General features: G+C 41.1%; 3 protein-coding genes across 4 annotated transcripts; all 3 read right to left on the bottom strand.

The window, feature by feature from the left end:
• Positions 1 to 20: 20 nt before the first annotated feature.
• On the bottom strand, positions 21 to 6,194 carry LOC113154481 (major histocompatibility complex class I-related gene protein-like). The gene is made up of 7 exons (XM_026348724.2): positions 6,082 to 6,194; positions 5,721 to 5,987; positions 5,252 to 5,530; positions 4,854 to 5,180; positions 821 to 919; positions 665 to 682; positions 21 to 581 (listed from the first exon to the last, which is right to left on the bottom strand). The coding sequence occupies exons 1-7, from the start codon at positions 6,128 to 6,130 to the stop codon at positions 532 to 534; spliced, it is 1,089 nt and encodes a 362-aa protein (XP_026204509.1). The 5' UTR covers positions 6,131 to 6,194; the 3' UTR covers positions 21 to 531.
• Positions 6,195 to 7,711: 1,517 nt separating this feature from the next.
• On the bottom strand, positions 7,712 to 11,872 carry LOC113154491 (major histocompatibility complex class I-related gene protein-like). 2 transcript variants are annotated; one of them, XM_033326234.1, is made up of 8 exons: positions 11,777 to 11,872; positions 11,119 to 11,235; positions 10,220 to 10,486; positions 9,714 to 9,992; positions 9,146 to 9,448; positions 8,662 to 8,757; positions 8,540 to 8,557; positions 7,712 to 8,457 (listed from the first exon to the last, which is right to left on the bottom strand). In XM_033326234.1, the coding sequence occupies exons 2-8, from the start codon at positions 11,165 to 11,167 to the stop codon at positions 8,441 to 8,443; spliced, it is 1,029 nt and encodes a 342-aa protein (XP_033182125.1). In that variant the 5' UTR covers positions 11,168 to 11,235; positions 11,777 to 11,872; the 3' UTR covers positions 7,712 to 8,440. The 2 variants fall into 2 exon arrangements, with proteins under 2 accessions (XP_033182125.1, XP_026204522.1); XM_026348737.2 differs by having other exon boundaries at positions 8,662 to 8,769; positions 11,777 to 11,871.
• A 7,101-nt stretch (positions 11,873 to 18,973) lies between these two features.
• LOC113152106 (vicilin-like seed storage protein At2g18540) lies at positions 18,974 to 24,873 on the bottom strand. Its single transcript, XM_033326262.1, has 4 exons — positions 24,794 to 24,873; positions 24,097 to 24,180; positions 22,629 to 23,314; positions 18,974 to 19,130 (listed from the first exon to the last, which is right to left on the bottom strand). Exons 3-4 carry the CDS (start codon positions 23,276 to 23,278, stop codon positions 18,974 to 18,976), a joined length of 807 nt encoding a protein of 268 aa, XP_033182153.1. The 5' UTR covers positions 23,279 to 23,314; positions 24,097 to 24,180; positions 24,794 to 24,873.
• Positions 24,874 to 27,268: the final 2,395 nt, after the last annotated feature.

The following is a 27,268-nucleotide window of genomic DNA, read 5'->3' as shown; positions in this document are numbered from 1 at the left end:
TTGAAAAACTTCCTGTTTATCATCTAGAAAAATATTTGACAGGAATTTAAAGATCTGACAACTAGAAAAGACACTATACTGTAGTGCAGGAGGGTGAGAAAATCTATATATATTAAAAAGACAATAGCTACATACTTCAAATAACTGACACTGTTCACAAAGCTACGACATAACAGAAAGAATAGTCAATCAAATTATAATCAACAAATTACCTGTAGACAAGAGACTCACATTTTATAATAACATCCTCACTACCTGAGAATTAACCACATTTAACATATCAATAGTTTTAGTAAATAACAAAATCAAAAGTAAAGTTAACGTCAGGTCCAGAACGTGTTAATCTCACATTTTCTCAGATGAAGCTTCCTTAAACCCAAACTGTAGAGATTTACTTTAGAGCTATAATATGACACAAGAGAGAAGACATGCTGAATGTTGCGCAGGTATTTTCACTACAGGCACTCGAAGATGAAGATTATAGTTTTTAGCTTCACTGAGACAAAGATCAGCTCGTGGTATGTTTGTTCATCAGGGTTCTGGATTCAGTTTCTCTGAGAGTTCAAAGCTTTTGTCAGAATCTGTAAAGTTAGAAACACAGTGTTAATGTTTGTCCAGTGAATTATTTAATCTGTTTAAAGTTCATGTCACGTCAAAAACGTACCAGGTGGAGGGTTTTTAGCTGAAATAAAAGAGAAGAGATTATTTTAGTAGCTCAAAATAAATCAGTTCACTCTCATAAATAAATTAACAACTTGTATAAATGGATCCGAGTTCTGGTTCTGGTTACAAACGGATGGATCCCACTCAGGTCTCTCACCTTTCTTCTTTTTGTAAACAGTAAATCCAACAACAGCGATGACGACACCAAGAGAAACCAGAGCAACAACGACAGAGATGATCGTGTGACTGACGTTCCCTAAAAACCAATCAAACAAAACTTCAGAACAGAGCTGCATCATCACACACACAGTACACTCATGCATGTTGTTGCACCAGTTTAGATACGTAGAGACATTAAAATCATGTTTACGATGTTTGTCATTTCAAACAAAGTAATGTAGGTCAAACCAAACAAATATGAAGCAACATGTGTGACGTCTGCACTAAACCATAAGTTTGACAATCACAGAACCTCCTGCAGGAATTGATGGAACTTCACAGGTTGGGAAGAGAAACAGCAGGTGATCACTCTACGTTTGCATTTGCACTTTGCAGCTTTATTCCTCCAGGTGTTGCTGTCAGCCTAATTAAACCTGTCAGTCTCATGACGATGTTACATTTTACAGTTTCAGTCTGAGTTATTGTCAGGAGTTTGTCCTGACTCACTTTAAAGTGCCTTTAAGGTGAGTTTTAACTTTCTCTGATTTTAAATTACCCCTCCTCGAACTCCCACCTTACTGTGGTGGAGGGGTTTGCGTGTCCGAATGACCCTAGGAGCTATGTTGCCGGGGGCTTAAGCCCCTGGTAGGGTCTCCCAAGGCAAACAGGTCCTAGGCGACGGGCCAGACTAAGAGCAGTTCATAAACCCCTTATGATGAAAATGAAATCAAGGACTGTTACGTCGCCCGGATCGGCGTCACCAGGGCCCCACCCTGGAGCCAGGCCCGGGGTTGGGGCACGTAGGCGAGCGCTTGGTGGCCGGGATCTTTCTCATGGGACCCGGCCGGGCTTAGCCCGAAGGAGCGACGTGGGACCGACTTCCTGTAGGCCCACCACCCGCAGGAAGGAGCATAGGGGGCCGGTGCAGTGTGGATTGGATGGCAGCCGTGGGGAGGTGCCTCGACGACCCAATCCCTGGACAAGGAACCTGGCGATTGGGACATGGAATGTCACCTCACTGGGTGGAAAGGAGCCTGAACTTGTGTTGGACGTTGAGCGGGACCGGCTAGAGATAGTCGGGCTCACTTCCACACACAGTCTGGGCTCTGGAACACAACTCCTTGAGAGAGGTTGGACTTTCTTCTACTCTGGAGTTGCCCATGGTGAGAGGCGGCGGGCAGGTGTGGGCTTGCTTATAGCTCCCCAGCTCAGCTGCCATGTCTTGGAGTTTTCCCCGGTGGACGAGAGAGTTGTTTCCCTGCGCCTTCGGGTAGGGGATAGGTCCCTCACCGTTGTTTGTGCCTACGGGCCAAATAGCAGTGTAGAGTACCCAGCTTTCATAGGGTCTCTGGAAGGGGTACTGGAAGGTGCTCCGACTGGGGACTCTGTCGTCCTACTGGGGGATTTCAACGCCCACGTGGGCAATGACAGTGATACCTGGAGGGGCGTGATTGGGAGGAACGGCCTCCCTGATCTGAACCCGAGTGGTGTTTTGTTATTGGACTTCTGTGCTAGTCACAGCTTGTCCATAACGAACACCATGTTCAAGCATAAGGGTGTCCATCAGTGCACGTGGCACCAGGACACCCTAGGTCGGAGGTCTATGATCGACTTTGTGGTTGTGTCATCTGACCTCCGACCATATGTCTTGGACACTCGGGTGAAGAGAGGGGCTGAGCTGTCAACTGATCACCACCTGGTGGTGAGTTGGATCCGATGGCGGAGGAGGGAGCTGGATAGACCTGGCAGACCCAAACATATTGTGAGGGTCTGTTGGGAACGTCTGGTGGAACCCTCTGTCAGAGAGGTCTTCAACTCCCACCTCCGGGAGAGTTACAATCAGGTCCCGAGGGAGCCTGGAGACATTGAGTCCGAGTGGACCATGTTTTCCACTTCCATTTTCAATGCCGCTGTTCGGAGCTGTGGCCGTAGGGTCTCTGGTGCCTGTCGTGGCGGCAATCCCCGAACCCGGTGGTGGACACCGGAAGTAAGGGAAGCCGTCAAGCTGAAGAAGGAGTCTTATCAGGCCTGGTTGGCCTGTGGGACTCCTGATGCAGCTGATGGGTATCGGCAGGCCAAACGTGCCACAGCCCGCGCGGTCGGAGAGGCAAAAACTCGGACCTGGGAAATGTTCGGCGAGGCCATGGAAGAGGACTATCGGTCTGCCTCAAGGAAATTCTGGCAAACCGTCCGGCGCCTCAGAAGGGGAAAGCAGTTTCCTGCCAACACTGTTTACAGTGAAGGTGGGGAGTTGCTGACTTCGACTGGGGACGTTGTAGGACGGTGGAAGGAATACTTTGAGGATCTCCTCAGCCCCGTCGACACGCCTTCTGTTGAGGCTGGGGACTCAGAGGTTGATTCGTCCATTTCCCTGGTCGAAGTCACCGAGGTAGTCAGTAAGCTCCTCGGTGGCAAGGCACCAGGGGTGGATGAAATTCGCCCTGAGTACCTTAAGTCTCTGGATGCTGTAGGGCTGTCTTGGAAGAGGACTATTGTCTTGGTTGACACGCCTTTGCAGCATCGCGTGGAGATCAGGGACAGTACCTCTGGACTGGCAGACCGGGGTGGTGGTTCCTCTTTTTAAAAAGGGGGACCGGAGGGTGTGTTCCAACTATAGGGGGATCACACTCCTCAGCCTCCCTGGGAAAGTCTATTCCAGAGTGCTGGGGAGGAGAGTTAGGCCGCTAGTCGAACCTCAGATCCAGGAGGAACAATGCGGTTTTCGTCCTGGCCGTGGAACACTGGACCAGCTCCATACTCTTGCTAGGGTGCTCGACGGTTCATTGGAGTTCGCCCATCCAGTCTACATGTGTTTTGTGGACTTGAAGAAGGCGTTTGACCGTGTCCCTCGTGGCATCCTGTGGAGGGTACTCTGGGAATACGGGATTCGGGACCCTTTGTTAAGGGCCATTCGGTCCTTGTATGACCGGAGTAGGAGCTTGGTTCGCATTGCCGGTAGTAAGTCAGACTTGTTCCCGGTGCATGTTGGACTCCGACAGGGCTGCCCTTTGTCACCGATCCTGTTCATTACTTTTATGGACAGGATTTCTAGGCGCAGCCAGGGGTCGGAGGGTATCCGGTTTGGGAATCACAGGATTTCATCTCTGCTTTTTGCAGATGATGTTGTCCTGTTGGCCTCATCAGACCGGGACCTCCAGCAGGCACTGGGGCGGTTTGTAGCCGAGTGTGAAGGGGCTGGGATGAGAATCAGCACCTCCAAGTCTGAGGCCATGGTTCTCAACCGGAAAAAGGTGGCTTGCACCCTCCAGGTTGGGGGGGAGATCCTCCCTCAAGTGGAGGTGTTTAAGTATCTTGGAGTCTTGTTCACGAGTGAGGGAAAAAGGGAGCGTGAGATTGACAGACGGATTGGTGCATCGGCAGCAGTAATGCGGTCGATGTACCGGTCCGTCGTGGTGAAAAAGTAGCTGAGCCGAAAGGCAAAGCTCTCGATTTACCGGTCAGTCTACGTTCCTACCCTCACCTATGGTCATGAGCTTTGGGTCATGACCGAAAGGACAAGGTCGCGGATACAAGCGGCCGAAATGAGCTTCCTCCGTAGAGTGGCTGGGCGCACCCTTAGAGATAGGGTGAGGAGCTCAGTCACCCGGGAGGAGCTCGGAGTAGAGCCGCTGCTCCTCTGCATCGAGAGGGGCCAGTTGAGGTGGCTTGGGCATCTGTTTCGGATGCCCCCGGGATGCCCCGGGGAAGACCCAGGACACGTCGGAGGGACTATGTCTCTCGGCTGGCCTGGGAACGCCTCGGCGCCCCCCCCGGAAGAGCTGGAGGAGGTGTCTAGGGAGAGGGAAGTCTGGGCATCTCTGCTTAAGCTGCTCCCCCCGCAACCCGGCCCCGGATAAGCAGATGAGAATGGATGGATGGATGGATGATTTTAATTATGGAAAAAATACTTTTAGATCCACAATCTGATCAGTAACAGTGACCCTAGTCTTAAAAAGATTAATAAGAATGACGACCACTAAAGGACCACAAAAAAAACAACATCATCAAAATATTAAACAAACATTTCTCACTTTCAACAGTTCTGCCAGTTTTTCCCCAGTTTGTTCTGATCTCAGCTTTGTCCAGTTTGGTGATGACGTCCTTCTTCACTCCAGAGATCTGAAACACACAGTCGTACATGCTCCAGTTTTCAGGTTTGACTGAGGAAATGTTCAGATCAACACTCATCTGGAAGGTCCCATCATGGTTGGGGAGGATCTCTCCATGGTCCACGTCCTCATGAATCTCCTCTCCATCTTTCCTCCAGAACATTGAGGCTCTGTCAGGGTAGAAACCTGTAGCGTGGCAGCTGACTGGAGAGGAGGGAGTCTTCTGGAGGAGAGACACTGAGGGAGGAGCTGCAGAGACAGTAGATTCTAGACAGAGGTTCTTTAATACAAAAAAGTAAAGTTTAACTGTGAAGTCATACCTGTCCTTTGCAGAAACATGTCTGCATACTTCAAATACATCTTCATCCATGTTGGACAAACGTTGGTGAGGAAGCTTTTCCAAAAGCCGTTGTTCGCTCCATTCCTGTCCCACTCCTGTTTGGTGGCTTCAGCCCGTGGGTTTGCAGCGATCCACGTCTCTGTCTGCAGGTTAAATGTGATGAAGTCCTCTCCATTATAACCGTACTGTTTCCACCCGTCCACCCTGTCAGACTCTTCATCCCATTCACAGCCCAAAACCTGCTGAGTAATGTGAACACCTAGGGCAGAGATGGACTGCAGTAAGACCCCAGAACAGCATCACACTGATCCTTTTATTCCTATACTAAATACTACATAGAGTCATGATGTGACAACAGCTGCACAATGTCTGATCCATGTTCTATTCAACACACTGAGAAAAACAAAGAGACATCAAACCAGGAACAGAACATCTGTTCAGCAATTCACCTGCAGTTTGACTTGAGTTCTGCTTGAAACCTTCTGTTTCACCTTGTAGGAGCTGCTGATAACGCATGCTGTCCAGCACGATCCTTTCCCAGTGCTCTGGATCTTCCTCCATTAATTTCCTCAACCAGTCGTGTCTGGCTTCTGGTGCTTTCATGCTGCTGTCGTAGTAACCCATCCTGACTTCCTCAAAGTCTGCTACGATCGTAAACTCTGGGAGGTTTGGGAGTCCAGAACACAGGGTGAAATAAAACCTCATGGAGTGTTTCACTGTAGGACACAAACAAACCAGAGAAAACTCATTTATTATATTCATTTAATTACTTTTAGAATATGATTATTATCTTGATAAAAAGTAACTTACCTGCAGATACCACCTGAAAAAGGAGGAGTAGAGTCTTTAACGTCTTCATGTTGTTTAGACAGATGAAGCTGAGGAACTGAGCTGAACAGTGTTTTACATTTTTGTTTCGACTAAAGATGTTTCCTGGTTGTGTTTACATGCTGAATGTTTGAGGTGTGTTCACCTGTGATTGACACATTTTTGACTTTACCCCACAATCTCTACCCACTTTAATAAACTCTGATGTCCTCTGCCACACATTTTCTGTGTAAGCGGTTTCCTTCGTGTCTTGGTTCCTGCTGCGTCCACTGAAGCTCTTTACTTCTGCTTGTCTGCTGCTAAAGTCCAAAACACAGCAGCTCATGTTACATGTACAATTTGACACATTGCACTTGATGCTGAAGAGTTTTTTATAATACTGCTAATACAAAGGAGTCTTTAAACCTTTCAGTCTCTGACTGTTCACAGAAACTTTCGCACCATGACACAACATCTTTGTCTTTCTCTGTATTTGTGCCTTTTTTTGTTCTGTGCAGAGGTCATTGACCTGCTTTTGTTTTTGGCTTAAAGTCAAATATGTTGAGTATTTGAGTAGTCAGATGACACACTGGCACGTTATTTGTTTGTGATACTACTAAGAACTTTACACTTTTAAGACACCTCTGGTTCATCAGGGTGAGATCTCTGATGTTCAGCAGGACAAATTCAGGATGAAGATCAGTATCTTCAGTCTGATAAACAACAGCAACAGAAGAAGACGGTACCAAACCCCATCCATAAAATCAAAATTTTTATCTATACTCATGTTACAGCGTTTAAATAACACTTTAAGATGCAAAGACATTTTATTTTCTTTGTTTTCAGTAGAGACAAGAAGGACAAATGTGTTTCTCGGTTATAAACCCAGAAACATAGAAAAGTTAGTCAGGGAGCTGTTTTAAGCCACTCCTCATCAGCATTATCATCTTATCTTCTATTCACAAGAATTTGGCTGACAGTCTGATACTGATCCCACTTCTTTTCACAAAAATATTATATTTACAATTTAGGAATTGCAGCCATTCTAAGCAGAGTTCCTCCATTTCAGAGGCAAGACGAGAGAATTACACTTAGTGTACAACACAGATACACATTGAAAATAAGACCTCAGTGAAACTCAGACATGCAGGTGTTTTACATCAAAAACAGACAGAGGTGAGCGGGGAAATGTAATTCCTGTTTCTTCCGCATACTCTGGTTTTGGGAGTAGAAGTATCACAATGGAAAACTGGCAGTAGTGTTTCTATTTTTGAAGCCTGGTTTTGTTTTCAGTACTTTGTGTTGAAAGTTAAATGGCACCATTTATATGAGTCTGTTTCCTCTTTATTTCTTCTTCCTGCATATTTGTCCACATTACGTCTGCATGTCTAGTCAAAAACACTTCTCTACACTTCACTTTCCTGATTTCATGTCTTCAAGTGGAAAAAAGAAATGTATTGTTGTTGTGTTATTGTTGTCAACTTAATCACTTATTATTAATTAGAATGACTTACTGCCTTCAAAATCACAGCTACATCATAACTACATGAAAACAAGAATCGAATAACTGCATTGGGTCCATCTCAAGTTTACTGAGGTTTAAGGAATGAAACAGCGATGGAAACACTTAAACTTTGTCAGTAAATCTCTTGAAGAATTTAATAGTCAAAGAAGAAAAGAACAAAACAAACACTTTATTCAACTGGTATTTAGTTAAAAACATTTACACAATCAGAATCTATTTGTTCATAGGCCTCTTCTCACTGACAATAGTGTCATCACATGTTCCCCTAGTATTTGGTCGGCGCTCTCTAAAGCTTTACTTATTTCCAACCTAGAAAGTTCTTCTGTTCACAGTTTTAATAAAAATGCAATATGAAAATATATACCATTACTATTGCTCATTAATTTTTAGTTCAGATTGAACCTGTCAGTCAGGTCATCGTTGTTTCTTATTCCCTATTTAAAAAAGTGAGATCCTGTGGACAATACTGTAAATCCTTCATCATATGAGAACATATCTATATAAAAAAGTAGGAACAAAAATTAAATGCTTTGAAATACTGAAGCTTGGGAACTGATTGCTTCTCTCCTCAGTAATAACAGCAGTCAGTTACCTAATAAAACAGAACCACAGCACACCAGCCTCTTTGGAGCTCAAAAAAAATATGAAGCAACATCACAAATGTCTCTGAAATTTAACAGAGTTGATGAAAAGTCAATCAGTCATTCTGCATATTCCCCCGTATTAGTATCAGTAAACGGAAAAGAAGCTGCTGAACTACCAGCAACTTAGTAAAGTTAAATACTGAATACGGTTATTATTACTCTATGTCCAGCAAATGCTTTTCTGAATCCTCTTCTATTCCTCATCGATTTCTGTCAACAGACAGTAAACATTAATGGTCATATTATTAAATATAATATATATAATATGTTTATCTGAAGAAAGAATACTTACTGTTAGCGGGCTGGAATCCTGAAATGCAGAAAACAGATACATTATTAATCATTAACTCAAACACCAAAGCTCAATTAAAAGACAGATTAAAACTATGGCCAAATAACATCTTTGTCTCTCACCATTATTCTTCATCTTCCTCCAGATGAAGAGTCCAGTGATGCAGACTAACAGGAGCAGCAGTCCTACAACTACTCCAATGACAGCAACAGGAAACTCTGAGGGAGGAACTGGAACCAGAACAGAACATTTAATCTTTGGGGCAGATTTAACAACAAGCTACACTGTCAGTGTAGAGTTTAAAACAGGAATTTCAATCATTTCAATTAACGTTATTTCATGTAAGGCCTGTAATAATACAACAAAAAGCTCCTGTGGTTGTGGGAATGAGCAGAATCCAGCGTGGGAATGAATTTACTGTATAAATAAATATATAAGTATATTGAATCAAGTATTGAATGTAAAAAAGAAGTATTGAATCAGCACATAAAGACTGTACATCACATTCTAATGTGATCCAACTTTGCAGGTATTTATACTTTATACTAATGTTAATGTTAATAAACAAGCATTTCCCTCCTCCATCACTTTTTATTTCTGTCTTACCGTGATTAGTTCTGATCACAGCTTTGTCCAGTTTGGTGATGACGTCCTTCTTCACATCAGAGAACTGAAACACACAGTCGTACCTGCTCCAGTCTTCAGGTTTGACTGAGGAAATGTTCAGATCAACTCTCATCTGGAAGGTCCCATCATGGTTGTGGAGGATCTCTCCATGGTCCACGTCCTCTTGAATCTCCTCTCCATCTTTTCTCCAGAACATTGAGGCTCTGTCAGGGTAGAAACCTGTAGCGTGGCAGCTGACTGGAGAGGAGGGAGTCTTCTGGAGGAGAGACACTGAGGGACGATCTGGAAAAAAAGATGCAGCTTGTTTTGGGGCTTTGTTCATTCATAGAATAACGTGTATGTTTTAACTTTAAGGTCAGCTCATGATACTGACAGCTGGGTCTACCCTCCTCATTAATGTAAATCGAAGAAAATGCAGCACAGTAACATATAATTGGTTACATAGATATTATAGCTGGACTGTTAATTTGCATTAACTTGTACTCTGAGACATTGACACTGGCAAAGAATGATGTATGTTCAACTACATCAGGTCATGTGACTCTACCTGTTGACTGCAGGAAGACTTTTCCAAAGGTCACATACTTCTTAAGGTAATTACTGCACAGTTGGGTAAGGACATTCTTCCAATGCAGATTTTTAGACCTTTCTCTATCCCACTCGTGTTTGGTGATGACGGCCTGTGATGTTGGAGCAACCCATGTCAGTGTCTCCAGGTCTAATGTGATGAAGTCGTCACCATTATAGCCAAATTGAATAAAACCTCTGATGTCTCCTGTCTTGTCATCCCACTCACAGCCATTCATCCTCTGCAAAATGTCGACACCTGAAAGAGGCAGAGACAGCAGCAAAGTATTGGGTAAACCACAAACCTCCTCCAGATGAACATCTGTATGTTGACAGCTTGTGCAAATGTGTACGCAGTTAGAGGTGATGTGTTCAGTCAATCAGAAGCTGGAAGACACCAGTGAACTTTGTCTTGTCCTACTCTACATTCACCTGAGATGTTATGAGAGTGATGTGCTGAACATCATCATCATGTTTAAAACATACCTTCAGATTTGTTAAAGCGCTGCTTCAAACCCTCAATATTTGCTCTGAGGTTGTCCTGGATTTTAAAACACTGGCCAGTGTACCAGTCCTGCTGCTGAGGATCATTCTGTATAATCTTTTCCATCCACCTTGTTCTGGGCTCTGGACGTTCACTGTTGCTGTCACAGTAACCTATCTCAACATCGTCAACGACTCCAACGGCCACAAACTCTGGAAAGCTGGAAATTCCTGAGGAGGAGGTAAGGATGAACTTCAGGGAGTGTTTCACTGTGGAATGATAAGATGATGTTATGGTCAAACAGAATAATATCAATTGTAAAATGTGGTTTATTGGTGTAGCTGTAATTAAATAATTGGCTATAATATAAAACAGTGAAGCAGTCACTCACAGTTTTATTATAAGAATCAAGGAAACAATAAAAGGTAAGAAAACAAAACTATGGAAACAAAACTTAAATTGGTGAAAATGGTGACAAGAACACTGATATTCTGCAGAACCTACAACATGTGGCATCATTTCAATAAGCTCCTGTAATGTCAACATTTATTCTCGTCCAGAGTTGAACTGCTATTTCTCCAAGATCTTTTATTGATGGGAGAGTCTGTTCACTGCACAAAGTCTTCTCCAGTACATCCCAATAATTCTCAGTTGGGGTAAGGTCTGGACTCTGTGGTGGCCAATCTATGTGTGAAAATGATGTGTCATGCTCCCTGAACCACTCTTTCACAGTTTGAGCCAGATGAATCCTGACATTGTCATCTTGGAATATGATAAGAAAGCATCAAATGATGGAATAACCTGGTTCTTCAGTATATTCAGGTCGTCAGCTGACCTCATTCAGGTCAATAAGGAAAAGTTTCAGAAAACTTTCAAATAAAAAATGTAAAAGTAATCTTACTTGGAAATGCAATGTGACAAAAGAGTAGCAACACAGTGAACGTCTTCATCCTGTTCTGAAGTAGAACCCAACATTTGTCTTGGGTTTGGACTGAGTTCTGGTGATGTTCTGGTTGGCCTGTAAACAGGGATCCAAGAGGTCAGTCAAAATAAAAGCTGACATTCTCACAGTTCCCTAAATATACTGGTGTGTTTCATTTTTGGTTTGGTGATCTGTCTCTGTTTTCTTCACACAGCAGTTTCAACAACTTTTTCTCAGCAGTACTTTGGCAGAGTGGACTAGAGGGCCCCCTACTGCAGCTCTGTGGTAGTGCAGGTTCAGGTGACTGAGCCCAACACAGAAACGCACTGATCACGCAAAATATTTACATTTAGTCATTTATCAGACGCTTTTATCCAAACTGAGGAACAAGGCGAGCAAAACAAAACATACAAAAAACATCTCATAAACTTATATAAAACTGTGTCAACTTTAGCCACACATATCTGCACCCACAGCGTAGGTCTGTGTTTATCGATAATTGGTTAGTCTGAGGATAAAACAGTAGAAAATTGAACTTAAAACATCTACAGGCCTAATGATATTTAAATAAGTATAATGGTCTCTTCGCCTAATAATGATGATGAACAAAGAAAATAGTTTTAAAATATTTACTTACCTGTAAATGTCGTTAATAGCTCCTGTTTTATCACCCGGTGAGTTTCACGATCACTTAACAACTGACCAATCGTAATCTAGAAAAATGATCTGACGTCACGTGTTACTAAGCAGAGTTGAGGAAGGTGGGTTGTTATTTGAAAGTGAAAGTGAACTAAGGCCGGTAAACATGACGCATTTAAAGATGCAAATCTACATTTCTACAGCTTGAAGACAACAAAAATATAAGTGACATAAGCTGCATTCATGTGAATCTGTTTTTATTGTTAAATGTACAAAAGAAAATTTATTTTACAAATGATAAAATCGCATTTTCTTCCTGCTGAGCTGTTGTGCACACGTTTCAATTTTATCCATCTTCAGGATGAAATGAGTCCATTAATCTGTAGCTACACTTTCACACTAACAAACATTTCCTCAATAAGTCTCAGCAGTTTTTCTTGGTTCTTGGATTGATCCCAGTTTTACTGCTTAAATAATATTTGCAGTATTAGTAAATTAAAATAAGCCAACAGGTAGTCAGCAATGTCATATTATGAATAATCAGCTACAATATAAGTTAATAAGTGTTTGATTAGCAGTTCACATATGTGTCATTGACAATGTTAGTTAAAACACTGGTGTTAATGTGGCAGTGTAGGGTAATAAACGCTTATATATCCTGAAAAGGAGACAGTCTAGTTTGTGTTATTTAATCATTTATCACTGTGAGAAAAAATATGTAATATTAAGCAATAATTAGCACACAGCTATTGCACTTGAGCCATTATAATTAATTATTAAAACCTAAGACCACAGTGCTACAGCCTGTAGGCTCTCTGTTCAAATGTTCATTGCCAGTTCAGACTGTTTCTTTTTGGACCTGTGTGATCCGTCGTTGGACACATACTCAGTCACATCAAGACACAACAGAAGGATTTTAGAAGAAATGATGCTGGGCTTTATTATTATTTTCTATATACAGTTATATTATTACACGTCAGATGACGGTCAAAAAATCCTGACGATTATGAAATCCAAAGAACAGGGTGATGAAGAGAGTCGAAGGTCAAAAACAGAAAGACAGTTCGTTCTGTTTTAAATTTCTCTCAGACTTCTTGTTTTCTCTTTTTTTTTTTTTGTCTTCATGTCTTTCTCATTAAAATCAGAAGGTTCACATCATCACTTTCGGTTTTATTGCTGCTTTATTTATCTGCCCTGTTTCCCATATCTCCTCACTGCCGGTGCTGTATCCACACAGAACAACTACATTGATGAATAATAATTTGCTCTAAGTTTAGCAGTAATATGCTGTTTTTATTTAACATTTTAAAGCCTTCACGTATGGTCCTTGTCTTAAGACCAACGTAAGAGCTGAATAGAAATATACATTGGTCAAGTTGACCAACCTATTTATAATACAACCGTTTAATGCACAAGTAATTTATAATAATTATTTCTGGGTTACTTCCTCATTAAGCAGATCCCTTATTGTCTGTCAGGCTTTGGTTGGTATATTTTACCTCTTCCTACATCTTTATATTGTGCTGCTGCTCCGTGGGTTCAAAGTTTAATCTTTTGTCCATGTTTAATCAAAACTCTGTGATCGATGCATGCGGTCTTTTATATAATAATAATAATAATAATAATAATAATAATAATAATAATAATAATCATAACTTTTATATAATCATCATCATCATCATACTTTAAAAAACAATCTAGCCCCTTTCGACTGGAGCTGGACTAAACAACACTCTCTGATGCTCCTCGATTGTTATTTTTCGTTTATTTATTTTACTTTTCAGTTTTTTCTACAGTGAAGTTCCCTCATTCACGTATAGCGGTCCTTTCAAAATAAGACGCTTCCGTTTCACAGGAGATTATAAAATAAAGCCACAAAATAAACTACATGAAAACATAAACTTCACACATTTAGTGGATGAACCAAAGAACATTTTGAGGATATTACACCAGGAAAAACAGAAATCCCACCGAGAAGCTCAGTCTGAGGAATAAACAGTTGTTCTGTGCGGACAGATTTTCCTCTTTGGGGCAGAGATGGGACCGTAACGGTCACACGTTGATGGTCCGTGAGTATTATGAAGAGGAACTGATTAATAATGAAAGATTTAACCAGCTGGATGATGAAATAACATTAAAATAATGCTCAGCCTTTTTTAACTTAGCATCGTGTCGTGCAGTGCTGTCCTGCACACGAACCAGTCTTAGCAAGCTAGCTAGTTAGCATGCTAGCATAGGCAGTAATAGGAAGAAAGCTAACGTCAGCATTAGCTTGCTAACATTAGCGTTAGCTTATTTTATGTCATAAATTACCATGGACGTTCGCTTCTGTTAGAAAGTAGCTGTTTATATTTTTAATATAGTTTGGTAACGAAGCTATTGTAACGTTAATAAAGGTAATGTCCACATTATTTTGCAATATAAAACGACATAATCTGTACACTTCTTCTGTAACTTTGAGCTAATGCCTGTGTTTTGGAGCAGACAGGAGGAACTTTCTAGTGAAAAACATCCAGTTTCTTATTATGAGACGATAACTTAGTTAGTTTTCATAAGTAAAGCATGTTTAGTAATGTAATGTTGTTGTTTAATGTCTTCCCAAAAGAGGAGGCTCAAACATAGAGAGAGAGAAGCAGCAAAGGGGAGCACAGCTTTGAACGACAGGATCAAAACAGCAGGTGAAGACTTAAAATAGAAACGAGAAGCAGCATTTTTACATAATTACTTTGATAAAAAGTAGGAATATCTTATCAGAAGAACTGTATCAGAGGGGTTTTCTCAAATTGAGAGATTACTGGAGAAAACTGATGTAAATACTTATAGTAGCTGTTGTGAAAAAATAGTGATAAGGCCAGAAAATCTGATAAGAAAATCCTGAAACACTGTGTTGTTGTATAATAGTCAATATGTTATATATAAAACTAGACATGTCCTATTTACCGTCTAGTAAATTATTAGGCTTTGTCAGAGGTCATCAAATCAAAGCCTTGTCAGCATCATGTCCATGAAAGTTCAGCTGGCTCCATCTCAATATTCAGCTGCTGTAATAAACTGATGATTTATTCAGATGTAAAGTGTAGAAATGATTATAATTCTTGATCGTTCAATAGTAGGTGTGTTATGTCCTGAGTAATTTTGGATGTAAAATGCTGTGGAAAATACAGTTTCTTAATTCTGACTCTAAATATTCAGTCTAAGATGAAACACAACCACAATGGTCCAGGGCAGAGAGTGAGGAAGAGCCCGATGATCATCAGGAGACACATGAAACAGGTATAAATCAGGGTCAGGGTTACTTCACACATTGACTTACTTTGGAGGGGCCTGTAATGACGTTCTTCTTATTTTCTTTCTGGAGATTCTGGAAACTCTGCAGCTCTTTTGGCTTTTTCCAAGACATATTAAGTAGTTTTGTGTTTTTCTGCCCAGTGAACTTGCTACACTAACTCACTTTATTTCTACTTTCAATATCTTCTACAATTTGTAAGTATTGTAAAGATAAAGATAAAAGCAAAACAACTTCTAGAGATGTTGAATTTTAGCATTAATGAAACAAGATCAATACTGCAATATTTTTGTACTAACCTATTCGCAGTTACGTGTTTTTCTACTTTGTTCCACAGAATTTACAGAGAATTAAATCCCCCTGTTCTTTTTTAAAGGGACAACAATGATTTATATCTGTACCATTATTAAATATTTCCCAATATGAAAAAATGGTATGAATGATACATACACAGGTGTCAGGGCAACTCAATTTCCAGAACTTGCAGATAACCTCAGCTGAGTGATTTTGAGTTTAATACATTCATAGGTATTATTATTTTCCATGTGTAGACTTTAAGCAGACTGTGTGTGACAGAAAGTTCCAGCAACAAATTACTTCGCTTAAAACCTTTCTTACTGTTTCACCTGGGGCCTTGAGCTACACATGTGAAAACAGACCATACACAATGACAATGAGACAAATAAATAGGAGTTAGTGCAGCAAAACTGTAATTATTGTTTTTTATTGTTATTGTGAAAATGAAATAATTGCAAGCTGTTCTTTATTATCCATATGCAGGACGCTCTGGGTGCTGCAGGATCCTGAAGTACAGGTCTGCAGTTGTGCATCCGGGGTGTTTTTTTGCCTGTTGGAGAACCCCCCCTGAGCAAGCACTGGGCGACAGTGGGGAGGAAAAACTCCCTTTACAGGAAGGAACCTCCGGCAGAACCAGGCTCAGGGTGGGTGGTCGTCTGCCTCGACCAGTGAGTGAGTTTTACACAGCACATCACTTCAAAAACTGTAGGGTGGTGCAAGGTGCATGCAAGCAAGGGGGGGGGGGTGTATGCAGGGTAGTAGGAGGGTGGTGCAAGGCGGGGGAGGGTAATGCAGGATGGTAGGAGAGTGGTGCAAGCTGGGGGAGAGGGTAATGCAGGGTGGTAGGAGAGTGGAGCAAGCTGGGGAGGGAAATGCAGGGTGGTAGGAGGGTGATGCAAGCTGGGGGGTATTCAGGGTGATAGGAGAGTGGTGCAAGCTGGGGAGGGAAATGCAGGGTGGTAGGAGGGTGATGCAAGCTGGTGGTCTATGCAGATGCAGGGTGGTAGGAGGGAGGGGGGGGTGCCCATATGCAGGGTCAAAGTAGGGGTATGCGTGAGCGAGTGAGTATGTGGGTGGGGGGTTAAGTTGGAGGCTCAGTGGAGAGTTGGGAAGGACTTGTACTGGAGGTAGAACCGTAGGCTCTGGAGAGTCAAAAGGTTTTAACATCTGATGTAGGAGGCTTAAGTGTAATCGAGGGAAGGAGGGAGGCTGACGTCTCAGAAGAGGTTAGGAGGTGTACACTCACAGAGGATGCATAGAGATGATTGGCCGCACAAAACAACCACATACTTTAGGATTCACACCATAAAATTTAGCACTTACTAATTTGGATTTTGTGAAATACTTTAGAGCGATATATTTAGTTTAAATTTATGGGAGAGGTAGCACCATAATATCCTAATATTTACAATTTAAAAACACATAACAACCACCTAAGATGTTTGTAACCACCTGATAAGACACTAGAAAATGTAGACTGAAAGCAATCTGTGTAAATAAGTAGAAATACTGTTAGTAGTAGAAGTAGTGTAAAGTTGTTAATGCACCACAGATGCTGTTAGAGAGGAAGCTGGGAGGGATGGCAGCTGACCACAGCTGTTACACTGAATTATAACTAGTTGTATTTGTCTGTGTTGTTCCTCTAAGCAGTCCTTATATTAAACCAAAACAAGTGTTCATTAGAACAGTTGTTAGATACAGGTTACAGGCGAGTTTGCATCAGATTGTTTGCATTTGTCTTTGTGCCACTTTTCTTTAACAGGTAGTTACATTTAACAGTGGCATTTATTAACATTCTTCATGTATAGATGAATCAAAGGCCTGTTTGTTAGGTGGACATAAGACCCTGATGCTAGATATTAGAGGTCAGTGTTGTGGCATCACTGTCATGACACTGATAGTGATATGTGGGACTGATATCATAGTAATGATGTCAGTTATCATTATTACATATATATGATACACGATACATATATCATCAGATATCATTACTATTCAATTCAAAATCAAAGCACACTACAGCCTCCCAAGTAATCGTGACTGTGCCTGCCTTAGGTTGTCCCGTGGTTTTACCGGTGGGATCTTACCCGTCATAGGCGAACCAGCCTTCCATACTTTGGTGAAGTAGTTACTCATGCTTTCATGATGTTTCCATCCCTGTGCTGTCAGTCTGTGAGCTGTGTCCCTGCATACTTTACAGGCACACAAGTCACAGTCCGTTTGTGCACTGTGGCTGCTCTTGGCAGCGTCGCAGTCAAATAATCGTGGCTGTGCCTGCCTTAGGTTGTCCCGTGGTTTTACTGGTGGGATCTTACCCGTCATAGGCGAACCAGCCTTCCATATTTTGGTGAAGTAGTTACTCATGTTTTCATGATGTTTCCATCCCTGTGCTGTCAGTCTGTGAGCTGTGTCCCTGCATACTGTACAGGAACACAAGTCACAGTCCGTTTGTGCACTGTGGCTGCCCGTGGCAGCGTCGCAGTCAAATAATCGTGGCTGTGCCTGCCTTAGGTTGTCCCGTGGTTTTACTGGTGGGATCTTACCCGTCATAGGCCAACCAGTCTTCCCTACTTCACACTATGCGACTCAGCTGAGATTAAACTACTTAATTGAGGAGGATAAGTTTGTGCCTGTGTGTGACTTTGTAATTTGCAAATTGAATATTTGTGTGACTGAGGATCTTTTACAGTGTCCACCTCTAAACTGAAGTGTAAAACCTAAACTGTGGGTTCAGGCCTGGTCAGTATCAGCAAACATTTGTAAGAAAACATGCAAACTCGTTAACAAAGATAGCCCAGCATAAGTTGCATCTTGTTTGGTGTGGTCAGGTTATATAGTGCACAACGCAATTTTACACAACTTTAGCAAATATTTCTAAAAGACCCTAAATGGTAATTGTTGGTAAAGATTCACAGTTATCCTGATGAAGCTATCCGGAAGTTGAGTCATGGCAACTGGTTTTCCTTGTTCCTTGTCTTCATCCAAGTAGCTACTTTAGTCTGAGGGTAGTTGGTTAAAGACCACAAATTTATCCCCCATGTTGTTTCACTTCACACTCATGAGGTGAAACGAAGGACGGGGGGAATGTGATAGGATGTAAGATTCACACCTCTGTCAACCCCTCCTTCCCCCTAAAGTGAGTTTTTGGTGTGTCCCTGGTGCATGTGTGAACTGGGCCTGATTTCTATGAGGATGGATGAAAGGGCAACATGATAAATAGGAGACAGGTTGTGTGTAAGGCCTCCATCTCTGGTGGGTGAGGGGGTGTTTATTTACACATGCAAAGCTTCCCTTACATGTTTCTCAAACCACTTGTCTTTTATGTCCAATATGTACACCATTGTCTTAAAATGTGTGTCCTTTGTCCATTAAATAAAGGTACACAGCTAATTCAGTTCCTAAGGTGTTGCTCCCCCTGTGCTGTACCATCCTCCTGTGTAGCGGCTTCTCCAATGCACAGGTCAGAGCTTCCATGCATTGGACCGCATACACTAATCTCTGTCTAAGTGTGTTAGTGGGTTTGAAGTGGACAGGTATGTTTTATTCAATTTTTTAAATCCTTTTAAGCTTCTCAGACATCCCAGCCATGTTAGGAATGACCAGGTTTCTGCGTTAGACCTGGGACTCGGACTGTTCTGTTGTCCCTTTCCTGGAGCAGGATGCTACCTTGTGGACGGCCCACTTGGGGTATCCACAGGTCTTGAGAGCTGTCTTCAGATGTCTGTCATCCTTCTCTTTGGCTTCTGTGGAGGTGAGGATTTTTTCCGCTCTACGGTACAGCATCACTGGTCTCCCTACCACCTGATCCAAACACTAACCTATGAACGATACTATTTTATCACACAACACGCCTACAACCTTTCTCCACCTGTTCTATCCTGCTTGCACACACGCCACCTAAGCCTAACACTAACCTATGAACGCCTTTCCTCATTCTCGCTGATACTGTTTATCACACAACACACCTAAAACTTTTCTCCACCCGTTCCATCCTTGTTGCACACGCCTCTTCAGCTCTTTTCCACACTCTACATTGCTCTGAACTGTCGGCCCTAAGTATTTAAAGTCCTGCACCTTCTTTACCTCTGCTCCCTGTAACTTCACTGTTCCACTTGGTTCCCTCTCATTCACACATATGTTCTCTGTCTTGCTGCAGCTAACCTTTCTTCTTCTGCTTTCCAGAGCACGCCTCTACCTCTCTAGATTTTCTTCCACCCTGCTCTTGCGACAGGCCACAATGTCATCTGCAAATTTCATAGTCCCTGTCTAACCTCATCTGTCCGCCTGTCCATCACCAGAGTAAACAAGAAGGGGCTCAGAGCCGATCCTTGATGCAAACCCACCTCCAGCTTGAACTACTCTGTCCCACGACAGCTCACCATCTCATACATGTCTAGCACAACTCTAACATACACAAATTGGCACCAGTACACTTCTCCTCCATTCCTCTGGCATCCTCTAACTCTAGTTCAACTAGTCAAACTCTTCTGCCACCTCTCCTAGACACTTCCATACCTCCACAGGTCTGTCATCAGGACCAACTGCCTTTCCACTCTTCATCCTCTTTAATGCCCTCCTCACTTCACTCTTATTAACCTTAGCTACTTCCTGCACAACAACAGACAGCTCTTCTACTCTTCATCCTCTTCAATGCCCTCCTCACTTCACTCTTATTAACCTTAGCTACTTCCTGCACAACAACAGACAGCTCTTTGACTCTTCTCTCATTAACTCTTCAAAGTTCTCCTTTCGTCTTTCCGTCGCAGTCCTGGCACCTGTCAATACATTTCCATCCCTATATTTACTCACCCTAACCTGCTGCACATCCTCGCCAACCTGTTCAAATCCACTTCTACACATTAGCTGTAGCTGTCCAGTCATCTGAAAACACCTCCTGACCACCAAGAGCCTGTCTCACCTCCTCTCTGAAAACTAGAAAACCAGAAGTGTGCTGGTGCCAACTTTAATCAGGACTCTGAACCAGAGCGGAAAACATCCTCAACGCCACAGAAGCCAAAAAGAAGGAAGACAGACATCTGAAGACAGCTCTCAAGACCTGTGGATACCCCAAGTGGGCCATCCACAAGGTAGCATCCTGTTCCGGGAAAGGGAAAGTGGAACAGTCTGAGTCCCAGGCCCAACGCAGAAACCTGGTCATTGCTGACATGGCTGGGGTGTCTGAGAAGCTAAAAAGGATTTTTGGAAAACAATGGATACCTGTCCACTTCAAACCCACCAACACACACAGCACAGAAGGAGCAACAGAGACAGGTGGTTTGAGAGGGGTTTGCATGTGTAAATAAACACCCCCTTACCCACAACCTGTCTCCTTTTTATTATGCTGCCCTTTCATCCATCCCCAGAAAAATCAGGCCCGGTTCACACATGCACCAGGGTGGACACACCAACAACCCACTCAAGGGGGAAGAATGGGTTGACAGAGGTGTGACTATTACATCCTATCACATTCCCCCTGTCCATCGTTTCACCTCATGAGCCTGTTCAGACCAAGTGTGATGTGAAACAACATGGGGGATAAAATTTGTGGTCTCTAACCAACTATCCTCAGACTAAAGTAGCTACTTGGATGAAAACTGAAACATTTCCCCCTAACAAGAAGTAAAACTCGTTGACTCAACTTCCAGATAGCTTCATCTGGATAACTGTGAAGCTTCACCAAAAAGGGTGTTATCAGGTGGTTAACATGGTATTGTTGGTGGTGTTTTATCCATTAGCTGGTGTTTTATGCAGTAAGTGGTGTTTTATCCATTAGGTGGTGTTTTATCCATTAGGTGGTGTTTTATCCATTAGGTGGTGTTTTATTCATTAGGTGGTGTTTTTTTTTACAGTATGTGGTGTTTTATACATATGAATGTATTTGTTATTAATTACGGTTGAAGTTTTGCAGCCAATCAAAGCACCCTACCTTTTTGTGAGTGTCTTTACAATGATGATGAAAATCAAAGGGCTTAAATTGGTCCTCTGAAATTTACAGAAAGAAAGTTTCAGATACAGGCTCCAAAACGAGACACTGAGTAAAAACACATGAAGTACGTCTATGAAATTGTACTGAAAGAGTGTGAACTGAATTTCCACCTGTTTCACTGGGGACCCAAGCACAGCGTCTTCCATCCATCTGAATGGTCCAACCTTCTACCTCCTCATCGCTTTTTGTTGTTATTTGATATTTTCTCCCTCTTTGTTTTCTTTCCTCCTTCTCCTGTTGTTCTCTCTCCTTCTTTTGCCTTTTCTCGGCCTTCTTCTTTTCCTCCTTCTCCTTCTTCAGTTGTTTCTTCTCCTCCTCCTCCTGTTGTTCTCTCTCCTTCTTTTGCTTTTTCTCAGCCTTCTTCTTTTCCTCCTTCTCCTTCTTCAGTTGTTTCTTCTCCTCCTTCTCCTGTTGTTTTATACATTAGATAGTGTTTTTTACAACATGTGGTGTTTTTTACAGTAGGTGGTGTTTTTTACAGTATGTGGTGTTTTATACATATGAATGTATTTGTTATTAATTACGGTTGAAGTTTTGCAGCCAATCAAACCACCCTACCTTTTTGTGAGTGTCTTTACAATGATGATGAAAATCAAAGGGTTTGAATTGGTCCTCTGAAATTTACAGAAAGAAAGTTTCAGATACAGGCTCCAAAACGAGACACTGAGTAAAAACACATGAAGTACGTCTATGAAATTGTACTGAAAGAGTGTGAACTGAATTTTCACCTGTTTCACTGGGGACCCAAGCACAGCGTCTTCCATCCATCTGAATGGTCCAACCTTCTACCTCCTCATCGCTTTTTGTTGTTATTTGATATTTTCTCCCCCTTTGTTTCTTTCCTCCTTCTCCTGTTGTTCTCTCTCCTTCTTTTGCCTTTTCTCGGCCTTCTTCTTTTCCTCCTTCTCCTTCTTCAGTTGTTTCTTCTCCTCCTTCTCCTGTTGTTCTCTCTCCTTCTTTGCAGATTTCTCTGCTCTCTTTATTGCCTTCTGTTCCTCCTTCTCCTTCTTCTTCCTTTCTTTCTCCCACCTTTTTGATCTTTCCTTTTCCTCCTTCTTCCTTCTTTTGTCCTCCTCCTTCATCTTCTTTTCCACCCTCTTCTTGAGGGCTTTGTCTATTTTTTGGTCGATCTTCTCCAGTCGTTTTGCCTCTTTCCGAGCCCGTTTCTCTTTTGCTTTGTCTATCTTCTTCCTTATTTTGGCCTCCTTCTCCTCCCACTTTTCTCTCTTCTTTTCCTCCTTCTCCTCCCACTTCTCTCTCTTCTCCTTCTCCTTCTCCCACTTCTTCTCCCATTTCTCTTTCCTCTTTTCCTCCTTCTTCTCAGCCTTCTCTCGCCTGTCCATTTCTTTCTTCGTCCGTATGAGCCGTTGTATCTCCTGCCTCCGTGCTCTGTTGTTCTCGTTGGCCTGCCATCTAAATTTTAGAAAATCCAAATAGTCCAAAATCTTCCTGTTGTCGTGCTGTAAATTCTCCGTTTCTCTTTCCACTATCTGCTGTCTTAGTTTGTCTCTTCTTTCTCTTTCTTCCTCTTTCCACGTCAGCTCCCTCACTCTCCTCATCCATTCGGCCACACGCATTTCCACAATTTCATTTAGGTACTTTTGTTCTTGTCTTGCTTCCTGCCGTACTGGATGGTCCTTGCCGTATTTATCATCCTCTTCCCTCTCCTTCTCCTCTCTCTTTTTATCCCAGTCTTTCAGATATTCGTGCATTGCTTTTCTCCTTTCTTCCATTTCTTTGATGGTTTTGCCGTCCTCCTGCTCACCTCTCCTTCTTTTCTCAATGTCTTCTCTGGCTACTTCCTCTATTAAATTGTCTCCTTTTTCTAGGAAGCTTGTAAGCCATGCTAGCCTGGTTTCTCTACCTTCACCTCCGTAAATAGGTATGACAGGCGTTTTCTTCATCCATGAATAAGCCAGATTATTGGCCATTATGTTTTTTAGATGGTTTCCTTGTTGTTCAATAATCTGACATAAAATGTAAAAGTTTCTTTTTAGAATCAAATACCCCCATGAATTTACACTGTTTCTGCCAGTAGGCTGTTTCACTTGCTGATTCTTAAGTTATTGTTATTTAATTAGTACTGGTACAGTTTTCAAGTGCTGTGCTTGAGTATTTCTAGTTCATGTTACTTTTCCTCCATTACAAATCAGAGGAATATATTGTATTTTTCTCTACAACAACTTTTTAACAACATTATTAGTTTCTAGTCATGCTGCTATCTTATTTATGAACTAGTAATTTTAGCCATTTCAGATAATCTGACATTTGCAAATAGAAACCGGTAAAAACCTATTTGGAAAAACCCAGGCAACAGTAAAAGCAAGATTGTTTGTGCTGTGCAAAGTAAACGATGCATTTTCATGTCCAGTTTACAGCAAAACGTTCATATTTGTCTTTGGTGTTATTTATTTATTTATTTATTTATTTATTTATTTTACATTTTAAATTATTTGTAATGTAAAGTCATTTACATCAGCCCATTTGACACATAGACAGTTTACGAAACAGAGAAATGTTTGATGTGTGCTGTGCAAACTAATGGATGTTTTCACTTCCAGTTTAAAGCCAAATGTCCACATCTTAATGTAATGTTATTTGTAACGTTGCTGATAACAAAAGTTATTGACTTAAACAAACACTCAGGTAAAGTGATTTCACTTTTTCCCCAACACAGTGTGTTTCTACTGAACACAAACAGTAAGACAAGTAAAAAACATTTTTTATCTCAGCTGTAAAGTGGTCTTACCTTTCTGATGGTATCAAGTTTTTTGTATGTTTCTTTCTTGCTTTTTGTCGTCTCTCCTTTCGTTTTATTTTGTCGTTCGCTAATCTGACATGACACAAAATATAAAGTTTCTTTTTAGAATCAAATTCCACCATCTCTCTGCCGTTTCAAACTACATAGAGTAATTAGGATGTAGAGTAGAATAGCTTTACTGCCACTGCACACGAGATACAACTGTAACTGAAATAGTACATTTCCTCTGCCCAATCTGACACTTTATGAAAACAGTTTTTCACTTAAATAACACAACTCGGATAAAATAATACAGAGTGGAGATAAAATACAAAAACACATTTATGAGTATACAGCTTTTCGACCTTGTTTTCTGCCATAAGCCCGTGTCATTTGCTGGTGTTTTAGTTATTGTTTAGTAAACTTAACACAGCATCAGCTGTTTCATTAAACTTAAAACAAACATTATTCATTAAAACTGTGCTGTGCAAACTAACAGTAGCATGTTTTCACTTCCAGTTTAAAGCCAAATGTCCACATCTTAGTGTAATGTTATTTGTAACGTTGCTGACAAAAAAGTCATTGACTTAAACAAACACTCAGGTAAAGTGATTTCCCTTTTTCCCCAACACAGTGTGTTTCTACTGAACACAAACAGTAAGACAAGTAAAAAACATTTTTTATCTCAGCTGTAAAGTGGTCTTACCTTTCTGATGGTATCAAGTTTTTTGTATGTTTCTTTCTTGCTTTTTGTCGTCTCTCCTTTCTTTTTATTTTGTCGTTCGCTAATCTGACATGACACAAAATATAAAGTTTCTTTTTAGAATCAAATACCACCATCTCTCTGCCGTTTCAAACTACATAGAGTAATTAGGATGTAGAGTAGAATAGCTTTACTGCCACTGCACACGAGATACAACTGTAACTGAAATAGTACATTTCCTCTGCCCAATCTGACACTTTATGAAAACAGTTTTTCACTTAAATAACACAACTCGATAAAAATAATACAGAGTGGAGATAAATACAAAAACACATTTATAGTATACAGCTTTTCGACCTTGTTTTCTGCCATAAGCCCGTGTCATTTGCTGGTGTTTTAGTTATTGTTTAGTAAACACAGCATCAGCTGTTTCATTAAACTTAAAACAAACATTATTCATTAAAACTGTGCTGTGCAAACTAACAGTAGCATGTTTTCACTTCCAGTTTAAAGCCAAATGTGCACATCTTAGTGTAATGTAATTTGTAACGTTGCTGACAAAAAAGTCATTGACTTAAACAAACACTCAGGTAAAGTGATTTCCCTTTTTTCCCAACACAGTGTGTTTCTACTGAACACAAACAGACAAGTTACAAACATTTCTTTTCTCTCAGCTGTAAAGTGGTCTTACCTCTCTGGTAGTCAATGTGGGAAAGACCTGAGAAAGAATTCTGTCCTTGTATAATATCACTAATGTTCCATTTTATGCAAATGTTCAATTGTTCTGTTGGTTCTGTTCCATAGAGGTGGGGTAACCAGGGAAACCTCCTGTCACATGAGCAAAGCATGATAAAGCATGATTTATACTTATTCAAAACATATAAAATGTCATTTAATACCACAGGACATTAAACATTCATTGACAGAGTCTGTCTGAACATCATTTTCTATTTCCTTTAGTGTCCTCATTAGAAGAAAAACTCTCTACATTCCTGTAACTCTTATTTAGACATTTGTACCGACATGTCTGACGCCCTTCTTTCAAATGTTTTTTTAAGTTTCATACATATGTGTAGGCTATAAAAATAGTTTATATTAATGAATTCAACTTAAGTTCTTAACTGAAGTTGACACTATTCAGACTTTTCTGTACTGTCTGATTGCAACCTACCTGTCTAGTACCAGTGGTGGAAAGATCTGAGTACATCTACCACGTCACTGTAGAAGTACACTAATGAGTATTTTCTTTACATAATGCTTTATTTTAAACTGCTCTACGTTTTGGAAGAAAAGCCTGCAGTGCACGTTACTACTAGAAAGAGAGTAATATTAAGTAATAGTAATATTTAAGTACATTTACTGAAGTACTGCACTAACATACATTACTGGAGTATGGTACTTTTACTTTTTCTCTAGTGCAATTCACAGGAAACTTTATACTTTTGTACTTCCAATACATTTATGTGTTTTCTCAGATGTATTCTTATGATAAACTACTATGTTATGATTTAAATCAGCTCCATATTTAACAGTGGAGCCGTTTTTCTTCCAGGTCTCTGTAGTAACAGATAGTTCACCACTGTTTCACCATATTTTTCACCTTTAAAAGTTTCCCAAACAAATGTGGGCTGGAATTGTGCATTTAACTCGTCATGTTGTAGTGGAGGACAGTTAGATGTAGCAGGAACTTTGTCTTTGAGGCTCCTTTAAAACATGGAACAACATAGAGTTAACATGTCTGTGGTAGGAACCTCAATGTTGTGAAGAATGTTTGTTTGGTCTATTTGCTTTTCTCTTAACCTTTAACCTTTCTCTGTGGCCCATGTACTGTACTTAGATCGTCTTCACTCTCCACTGTCTTGTCAAAGACAGCAGTCTCCCCACAGCCACATCTCAGACAGTTCTCTTTGTGGCTGCTCTCCTTCAGGGTCACAACCTCCCCTTTAAATGCAGGAGTATAAATGTTTGTTTCACACTCACTATCAAGTGTTTCAAAAATCTGAGAGAAATTTAAGTCAATTTAAGAAATCAGCATTCAACATAAATGGTTGATTAACAATCAATCAATACAGTAAACACACACTTTTTTATTAACAATAAACAGTTTTTAATAAAGAGGAGATTTCCATTTTGTAGAACTGAAACTTAAAGTACAGGAGACAGAGAGAGATATGAGAGATTCCCATAATTTTGACTTTTGACTATAAAAGCAGAAGAGCCACTCTTAGAGTAAATACACATCAACTAAACTGGCAAAGCTGCCAGATAATTAAAAACAACTTTCTTCTTCTTGAAAGTGAAGAGAGGGACATAACGGAGGTAGAAGAAGCGAGGAAAGGTGGCAAGGGTGGAGAAAGAGAGAAAGGAAAGATAAAACTATTATGATAATAGGAGAGACCTGCTAGTGTTGCCAAATGAAAGGTGAAGGTAGCACCACATTTATTACTTTCTGTAAATCATGAATGTCAAAGAAACTCA

Source organism: Anabas testudineus, chromosome 11 (genome assembly GCF_900324465.2).
Source record: "Anabas testudineus chromosome 11, fAnaTes1.2, whole genome shotgun sequence".
Lineage (NCBI taxonomy): Eukaryota > Metazoa > Chordata > Actinopteri > Anabantiformes > Anabantidae > Anabas > Anabas testudineus.
The sequence above is the reverse complement of the archived record's forward strand: the minus strand, read 5'-3'. Positions and strand labels throughout refer to the sequence as shown.